Genomic DNA, 9,229 nt, shown 5'->3' on the forward strand with positions numbered 1-9,229 from the left:
CCTCCCCCGAATCTTTTGTTATCTATTACGCAAGGAACAACGAAAGCCTTCATGGCTGCTCACAGTAAAAAACAACTCGAAGGAGATATGAAGACCAAATGTAAAGCATATGATAATAATATCAATAATAGTAAGTGAAACTTTGGAACGTCCTTTTGTTTTCTGACATCATTTTTGTGAGGAAAGGAGCCTTCATGTCTCTGCCATTTGCCTTTATAGGTAGCGTGGACTCCAGTTCTGTATGGTAGACTATTAGTAATAGCACTAGTTTTTCCATCAGTTTCATCGAGTTTTGAGTCATGGGGGAGGTGGCTGCAGAAACAAGAAAGCAGAGCCTGGTGTTTGCTGTTAATAGACAGAGGTTTGAGCTTTCAGATGTAGACCCTTCTACTACTTTGCTTGAGTTCTTGCGTTATCAGACTCCTTTCAAGAGTGTGAAGCTCGGCTGTGGTGAAGGTCTGTTTCTTTCTCTCATTTTTCAGTTTCTCTGTTAGAGTTTTATGGTGTTAAAGGCAGATGTTGGGTTTTTTTTTTTTTTTTTGGAGAAGAGATTCAAATCTTACTTTCTTTATACGTTAACCAATGAATCAAGTAATCGGGTACAGATGCCGATGTTGGGTTGTTTAATGTTCTGAACCATAATGAATAAGCAATGTATATGCTTGAGTTTTTCATTTTACATGACTTCCTTTTGCTGGGTTGATGGACTATCTTCTTTTTTTTTTTGAAAGTCAATGGACTATCTTCTTTAATCTGAATGGATGTTAAACTGTAAAGTTATGTTATGAAAAATTATTGCACGCGTACCCAACTGTATGAAGGATCGAAAGTGGAAGACAAAGTTAACGACCATAATCACAACTCAAAATAATCCTGCCCTGAACCCATATCCGAAGCTAACATGAAAAAATAACTGTATGCTTGCAATGTACAAGGTGCAAAAGATGGCCAATACTAAAAAATCTGTACAACTGGCCCAAACCAACGCAGCTTAGATTGAAACTCAAAAGTCAAACTACGGTGTCTGAAAGGACTAGAACTCAAAATAGTCCAACCTAACCTGACTAAACTTGTCTAATTTGTTATCTTTGATTGCATCTTATCTGTTATGATGGTCCTAATGTAAATTAATTTTCCTTTGATTAGTTGATGGTTTCTTCTGAAGTAGAATTTCTGTCATGAATTTTAGCTTATTCCTGTTTAGTTTTAAGTTTGATTGATGAATTTTTCAGGCTTCTGTGGCATGTTTTTGTTTGCGTGACGATTTTTTTTGTAAATGTCAATAACTGGTTTCAATTTTGGCTAGTGTTAACTGCACAAGAGACTGGGGATGGTTTCCTTGAAAATCAAAAGCTTGACTGCTTTAAATAATTTTTATAATTCAAAGTTTGACTGCTATAATGTTTCCATATTGAGTTAAGAGTTGACCTTCTTATTACTGACTCTGGAATATGCTCAATTCAAATAATTTTCCTAAATTCCGTTTTACCATGTTTTTATCATTATCCATCATTTTACCTAAAATTTGAGAATGGTACAGTTAAAGTGAAAATTTGAGTGGTTATGAAAATGTTTGCCTTTGCTGTTTCCAATCCATTTGCTTAAATTCAGTCCTTAAATTTTGTTAAAGATATAATCATCGGGATTTGATTGTTATGTAAATTCACTGCTTAGGCTACTGATTAACCTTTCCGTCCTGAAGGTCTAAGTTCTAACAGCATAGAGCAGAAGCCAGTTTTGCAATATCTTATGTTGCTGTATGTTCATTTAGTGTAATGAAATATTTATTTGGTTTGTTCCGAAGCAGAGGAAATGAAAGTAATTGATGTTTCAAATCTATGGGACTACTGCTTCAGTGTTTTTATTTGGGACCATAGAGGACAAAAGCCTGATATGAAACAAGTTAATAAGTTTGTTTGATGGAATTGCATTCATTTTCCAAATGAAATAGCATGATATATCTTTAGGGAATCAATTCCGAATGTTGTTGTCCTGTTTAACAGGAGGCTGTGGCGCCTGCATTGTCCTACTGTCCAAGTATGACCCTGCGCTCGACCAGGTTCATGATTCTACTGTGAGTTCATGCCTCACACTACTTTGCAGTTTAAATGGATGTTCAATCACAACAGCTGAGGGAGTCGGAAATAGCAAGGATGGCTTCCACCCTATTCAAGAAAGATTCGCTGGTTTCCATGCTTCTCAATGTGGCTTTTGTACTCCGGGAATGTGTGTTTCTCTCTTTTCAGCTCTTGTCAATGCTGATAAAACCAATAGGCCAGAACCCCGTCCTGGGTTCTCCAAGCTGACAGTTACTGAAGCAGAAAAGGCCATTTCAGGAAACCTTTGTCGCTGTACCGGTTACCGCCCTATTGCTGATGCTTGTAAAAGTTTTGCTGCTGATGTTGATATGGAGGACTTGGGTTTTAACTCCTTTTGGAAAAAAGGAGAAAGTGATGAAGTAAAGCTGAGTAGGTTATCTTCATACAATCCTAACAATGCAAGTTCTAAGTTTCCTGAGTTTCTCAAGAAGGAAATCAAGGCAGGTGCCTGTCTGGCTTCTAAAGACTATCATTGGTATAGTCCTGCTAGTCTTGAGCAACTTCAAAGCTTATTGCAAGAGAATGAGGCCAACAATGGAAACTCCGTGAAGATTATCGTTGGTAACACAGGAGTGGGGTATTACAAGGAACTAGAACTCTACGAAAAATATATTGATTTAAAATATATTCCTGAGCTCTCAATCATCAGGAAAGACCAGACAGGGATTGAAATTGGAGCAGCTGTGACAATTTCTAAAGCTATCGAAGCTCTAAAGGGAGAAAATCAAGGTGATTATCACCTAGAAAGTAAAACAGTGTTCAAGAAACTTGCTGACCATATGGAGAAGATAGCATCGGATTTCGTAAGGAATTCAGGTAGTGTTGGAGGGAATTTGATAATGGCCCAGAGGAAACGTTTTCCATCAGATATTGCTACCATACTACTTCCTGTGGGTACAATAATGAATATAACGACAGGTCAGAAACTTGGAAAGCTTACGCTGGAGGAGTTCTTCGCAAGGCCTCCCTTAGATTCCAAAACCATTCTTTTAAGCATTAAGATTCCTTGCTGGGAGTCAAGAAGGGATATTTCTTCCGAAACTGATACTAAGTTGCTATTTGAAACCTATCGTGCTGCACCACGTCCTCTTGGAAATGCACTGCCCTATTTGAATGCTGCTTTCTTGGCTGAGGTTTCCTTTTGTAGAAGTTCAACTAGAGTTATGCTAAATGACTGTCAATTGGCTTTTGGTGCTTATGGGACCAAGCATCCCATTAGAGCAAGGAAGGTTGAGGACTTTCTAACTGGAAAGTTGCTAAATGTTGATGTTCTCTTTGAGGCTATTAAATTACTTGAAACTACTGTAATACCTGAAGATGGCACCTCTAGTCCAGCTTACAGGTCAAGTTTGGCTGTTGGCTTTCTTTATGAGTTCCTAAGCTCCTTAGTTCACACCCCTGCTGAAATTCCTGGTGGTTGGCGCAATGGATATAGTATTGCTGTGTTGAATGGGGATTCCAATTCAGAGAACTATAATAAGTTCAATGGAATCAAATTCCCAACATTGTTGTCATCATCAAAGCAGGTCATTCAGTCAAGTAAAGAGTACCATCCAGTAGGACAGCCAATTACAAAAGCTGGAGCTGCCATTCAAGCGTCTGGTATGTCGTATCTTACTCATTGTTCCATTGTCTCACAACCACTAGTTCACTGTTAAATTTTATATTTTAGTTTTTTTATGCTTTTTGGCTGTTTAATTCATAACTGCATAGATGCATAATTAGGTTTGGTTAACATGTGCTTATGGCTACCAGTTAAGGTGTAATTTTAAAAAATATTTTTTTCATTTAATGTACTGTCCTTCTCAAATTCACAGGAAATTCTTTAAATACAAAAACATCTTTACAAGTAACGCCTTAACTCTTAAAACAGTGCTCATAGATGCTCATTAACCATTCCCTCCAAAATTAATTGGTTTGAACATGAAGAGGTGCTGATAATATCATCTCTTTCTGTGTATATGTTTGCATGCTTCCATACATGCAAGTGAATGTGTGTATATGCTTATGTGTTTCTCCAAATGCACATGCTTGTGCATAAAAACTATTGCTACTTTGCAAGCACAAACTTCAAATTCATAAAGATTAGTTGGGATAATACCTAGTGATTTAAAACATTAAACATGAACATATCGGTGGTTAAAAGTAACTTGTTTCTTCTAAATTGGTTCGAAATAGTTTGAATTTGCGGCACTTGTTTTCATTTTGACAGGATGCTCTCTTTGGCCTTCAACGTAGATTTTCACTTATTTACTGTTGTTTGCTCTGTACAATCAAACTGCGTTTGTGGCTCATTCAGCTAACCATGTAGGTGAGGCTGTTTTTGTGGATGACATTCCATCTCCAAGCAATTGCCTATATGGAGCATTTATTTGTAGTACAGAGCCTCTAGCACGGGTGAGAAGCATAAAATTTAAGTCTGGATCACCACCGGTTGGAGTCACTGCACTTATTTCTGTCAAAGACATTCCAGGGAAGAATGTAGGTTGTACATCCATATTTGGTCTAGAACCTCTATATGCAGATGAGCATACTCAGTGTGCAGGAGAGAGAATTGCCTTTGTGGTAATTTAATAATTTCATTATTGTTGATTAGCTTTCTGGCCTCTCTTTTGTTTGTTATAATTGTCATTAATATTGATGTAATACAATGGTAAATATGTTTCCTCTGTAGGCTTCTGATGCTTAATTTTATTAGCAGAATGGCATTTTGACTTTAACAACTTGATCGTTGAAATGACTATTTCAGGTTGCAGATACACAAAGACATGCAGACTTGGCAGCAAACCTTGCAGTGATTGATTATGACAAGGAGAATCTAGAACCACCAATATTATCTGTAGAAGAGGCTGTTGAGAGGCAAAGCTTTTTTGAGGTCCCTCCTTTCCTCAACCCTGAACAGGTTGGTGATTTTTCAAAAGGAATGGCAGAATCTGATCACCAAATTCTCTGTGCTGAGGTAACTTCCATACTTTGCTGCTTCTTCTGCTTCCTCTGCCCCATCATCCCTGTTCTTGTTCTGTTTGACATCACCTGCTAGGGCTACAACACAATCCCTATTGTGAATTCTTTTTGAAATTTAATAATGCTATAAATCAGACAGACTAATCACTTTGTGGAGCCACTCAATAACTTTTCTCATTGAAAATTTGCTAATGTTTCTTTTTGAATTGTTTCATCTAGATCAAACTTGGGTCACAATACTATTTCTATATGGAGACACAAACTGCTCTTGCTGTGCCAGATGAAGACAACTGCATGACGGTGTACAGTTCTAATCAATGCCCTGAGTTTGCACAAGACACAATAGCTCAATGTATTGCTCTTCCTGCAAATAACATTCGTGTGATTACGAGAAGGGTTGGAGGAGGCTTTGGTGGAAAGGCCATAAAAGCAATTCCTGTGAGTATCATTCTTTATAATATATTATTCGTCTTTTTTCCTTCTTTCTTTTCTCTTCTTTTTTTTTTTTTTTAAGAAAAAGGAAAACATGTCTCTTTGTAGAAAGGTAGGCCTATTTTCCTGCATCAAATTGAATATTTGAAGACTGTAAAACTAAGCATTGAATTGGTGAAACTAATGTAATTACTAAGAAGAAAGAGTTTGATTGGAGCCATACATGTTTGATTGAATGAAACTTTGTCCAGAGGAAAGTGTCTGAATTGTATAACTTGGTTGATTTGATTGGCATTGGCATATATAATTATTTGAAGAAGTACTTTGGATATGGTACAGAACATGAAACTACCTTAACAGCTGATAAAACATATTTGAGGTTAATAGATTTTCTAAAAAATGATCTGCTCTACTTTTGAACAACTTGAATCTCAGGCCTGTTAATCATATTAAATTACTTATCTATTTATAAACTAGATTTCTACGTTCATTATGCCAACTTTTATTATTAAGGTCAGTCATAGCACTGAAAGGAACAAGTTTTAAAAGTCTAGTGTCCAGACTTGTTTTGTTGGATTTTACCCGAAGTGTTACATCAGAGAAAAGTTTTCGAGTCCTACTAGGTTCTTGAAAATGCATAGGTGACATATAACATCATTCATACATGAGTACTAACTGCTCATCATTCATGAACAACTAAAAGGCACACGATTGAGATACAAATCTCAGGCAGTAGAATTTGAATTAGACGCTAATGAAGATTATTTGGGATGAAAATATTGAGAGCTGGCAATGAGATATTTGACCTATTTAAAACTGCTCAAAACCAATCGGTGCTTGATAACACGGTGTATGTTGGTAACACTGATGAAGTACTCACTTAAGTTGCCCTCGACATAGCATGTAATAGTTTGGATCATGTGCTAGATGCAAACTGGCCTATGAGCATTGATTAAGAAAATGGAGAACTCACTTAGATCGCGTAAAACAATAAGATATGTTCTGTGCAGGAGATGTGGTTGCAAACTATATACATGCTAACTTAAGCGGTTAACGCATAACATACCTCTAAGTTTTTTGGATTCTAAAATTTTAAAGTGACTATCTTTAGTCCGTTATATGTATCATTTAATTATATTCCTCCATGTAGGTTGCTGCAGCCTGTGCAGTTGCTGCTTACAAATTACAGTGTCCAGTCAGGACGTATCTCAATCGCAAGACTGATATGATAATGGCAGGAGGAAGGCATCCAATGAAAATAACTTACAGCGTAGGATTCAAAACAAGTGGGAAGATTACAGCCCTAAAACTAGATATATTAATTGATGCGGGGGCATTTGCAGATGCAAGTATTCTCATGCCATCACTTATACTTGGGACAGTTAGAAGATATGACTGGGGTGCTTTAAATTTTGATATAAAAGTATGCAAAACAAACCTTCCTAGTAGATCTGCAATGAGGGCCCCTGGAGAGGTTCAGGGATCTTTTATTGTTGAAGCTATAATTGAACATGTAGCATCCACGCTTTCCATTGAAGTGGACTCTGTCAGAAATATTAATCTCCATACATACAACAGCCTTGGCTTCTTTTACAAGAGTATTGCAGGTGAACCATTGGAGTATACTTTACCTTCAATATGGGATAAGTTGGCCACTTCTTCAGACTTTTATCAAAGGAGTGAAATGATAAAAGAATTCAACAGATGCAATATATGGCGAAAAAGAGGAATTTCACGTGTGCCTATTGTGCATGAAGTGAATGTGAGACCAACACCAGGGAAAGTAAGCATCCTAAAAGATGGATCAATTGTTGTTGAAGTTGGAGGTATTGAGCTGGGTCAGGGTCTCTGGACAAAAGTAAAACAGATGACTGCATATGCTCTTAGTTTGATCAAATGTGGTGGAACAGAAGAACTTCTGGAAAAAGTAAGGGTCGTACAATCTGATACTTTAAGTTTAATTCAAGGGGGTTTTACTGGTGGCAGCACAACATCCGAGTCAAGCTGTGAAGCAGTTAGACTTTGCTGCAATGTCTTGGTTGAGAGACTCACTGCTCTTAAGGAAAGGTTGCTAGAGCAAATGGGATCTATAGAATGGGAGGCATTGGTTCTTCAGGTATGAACTTGTAATTCATTTATTTCCTCTCAGAAACTGGATGTGTTGGAGAAGTTACCTCCTATGTATAATATCATCAGCATTTTTTTCTTCTTACTCTAATGTCTTTCACACCTTTCAGATCTTGGTAAAGCTCTAGGTCTTATATTCAGTTTTTGCCATACTGAGAGAAGAAGGGAGAGAATATTACAATGTGTTTTCTAGATATATTCTTGATCACCTATATTATCATTGCAGCTTCACTTTTTTCATCTAACACAATGCAGGCACATCTCACTTCTGTGAACTTATCAGCAAGTTCACTTTTTATTCCTGAGTTCTCTTCCACACATTACCTAAACTATGGTGCAGCTGTGAGTGAGGCAAGTTTATCTATCACCCCTCGTTGCTTTAATTGCTTGCTTGTGTTTTATTGAAGCAGTTTTTTTTTTCTTTGAAGCACATCTCAATTTGGGCCATTGGTCATGTGCATAACAAATCATATTATCTTGTTGGTTAACTTCATATTTACCTATTGCGAAGATTTGACATTGCAGGTGGAGGTCAACCTTCTAACAGGGGAAACCACAATTCTGCAGACTGATATTATATATGACTGTGGCCAAAGCTTAAACCCTGCTGTGGATTTAGGACAGGTTAGCCTGAGTAGAATCCTTTGCATCACTTCAATTTAATATATTTGCTCTGTAACCTAAGCTTATTCATCTCTATTCTTAAGTATATCCATCCGAGGCATGCTTATGGTTATGGATCCCTTGGTCCACATTTACACATCAATGCTATTGAATGATTTTCTCAGTGTATATATCCAGGGAGTTAGGATTGTGGATGGAACCCCCTGAAAGTAACTCTGTTTGCATTGCTTGTCATTAGTCATCTGTCAACAGGATCTATGTGATTTAGGTCTTAAAAAATGTCTATTTCAGATTGAGGGAGCTTATGTTCAAGGAATTGGGTTCTTCATGCTTGAAGAATACCCCACAAACTCAGATGGATTAGTGACTACAAATGGCACCTGGACTTATAAGATCCCTACAATGGACACCATACCTAAACAATTTAATGTCGAAATCCTCAGCAGTGGTCATCATAAAAAACGTGTTCTTTCTTCAAAAGGCAAGTTTAAATTTTCATCATATTCGTGTCACTTTTCGTCAAAAAATTGCTCAAGCATTCTACTTACACCTGCAACTACACTATCTGTTCCTTTGCAGCGTCTGGCGAGCCGCCATTAACTCTAGCAGTTTCAGTTCACTGTGCTACAAGGGCAGCTATAGCAGAAGCCAGGCAGCAACTTCTTTCATGGAGCGGCCTAGACGGGTCTAATTCAACATTCCAGCTGGAGGCACCTGCCACCATGCCTGTTGTGAAAGAGCTGTGCGGGCTTGACAGCATTCAGAAGTTCTTGAAGTGGACAATGGGCACAAAGTGAGCCAATTCTACTGGCTGGCTGGTTCAATTTTAGTAATTCCCCACATGCAACCTTTGACAAGTTGGAAAAAAGCATGAAAGGACTGTCTATTATAAATTGTTATGGGCTTGGTCTGTAATTTGCTAACTGAATAGTATATGAAAATAAGGAAACATGGTGGCATGTTTAGTCTGATGCAAAATTAAA

The 9,229-nt window shown here is 37.5% G+C and overlaps 1 protein-coding gene across 2 annotated transcripts; it reads left to right on the forward strand.

Moving 5' to 3' along the window:
• Positions 1-9,229, forward strand: LOC18590153 (indole-3-acetaldehyde oxidase-like). 2 transcript variants are annotated; one of them, XM_088810012.1, is made up of 11 exons: positions 1-130; positions 220-456; positions 2,004-3,701; positions 4,411-4,664; positions 4,849-5,058; positions 5,283-5,501; positions 6,646-7,611; positions 7,878-7,973; positions 8,148-8,246; positions 8,538-8,727; positions 8,826-9,229. In XM_088810012.1, exons 2-11 carry the CDS (start codon positions 300-302, stop codon positions 9,041-9,043), a joined length of 4,107 nt encoding a protein of 1,368 aa, XP_088666138.1. In that variant the 5' UTR covers positions 1-130; positions 220-299; the 3' UTR covers positions 9,044-9,229. The 2 variants fall into 2 exon arrangements, with proteins under 2 accessions (XP_088666138.1, XP_017982893.2); XM_018127404.2 differs by lacking the exon at positions 1-130 and having other exon boundaries at positions 211-456.

Source organism: Theobroma cacao, chromosome 9 (genome assembly GCF_053813885.1).
Source record: "Theobroma cacao isolate CCN51 chromosome 9, ASM5381388v1, whole genome shotgun sequence".
NCBI lineage: Eukaryota > Viridiplantae > Streptophyta > Magnoliopsida > Malvales > Malvaceae > Theobroma > Theobroma cacao.

Excerpts from the sequence above, each read along its gene's own strand:
- LOC18590153 (XM_088810012.1), top strand. The coding sequence starts at position 300 with ATGGGGGAGGTGGCTGCAGAAACAAGAAAGCAGAGCCTGGTGTTTGCT. Across the intron at positions 4,665-4,848 it reads GAGAGAGAATTGCCTTTGTG|GTTGCAGATACACAAAGACA; the intron begins GTAATTTAATAA and ends TGACTATTTCAG. Across the intron at positions 8,247-8,537 it reads CTGCTGTGGATTTAGGACAG|ATTGAGGGAGCTTATGTTCA; the intron begins GTTAGCCTGAGT and ends TGTCTATTTCAG.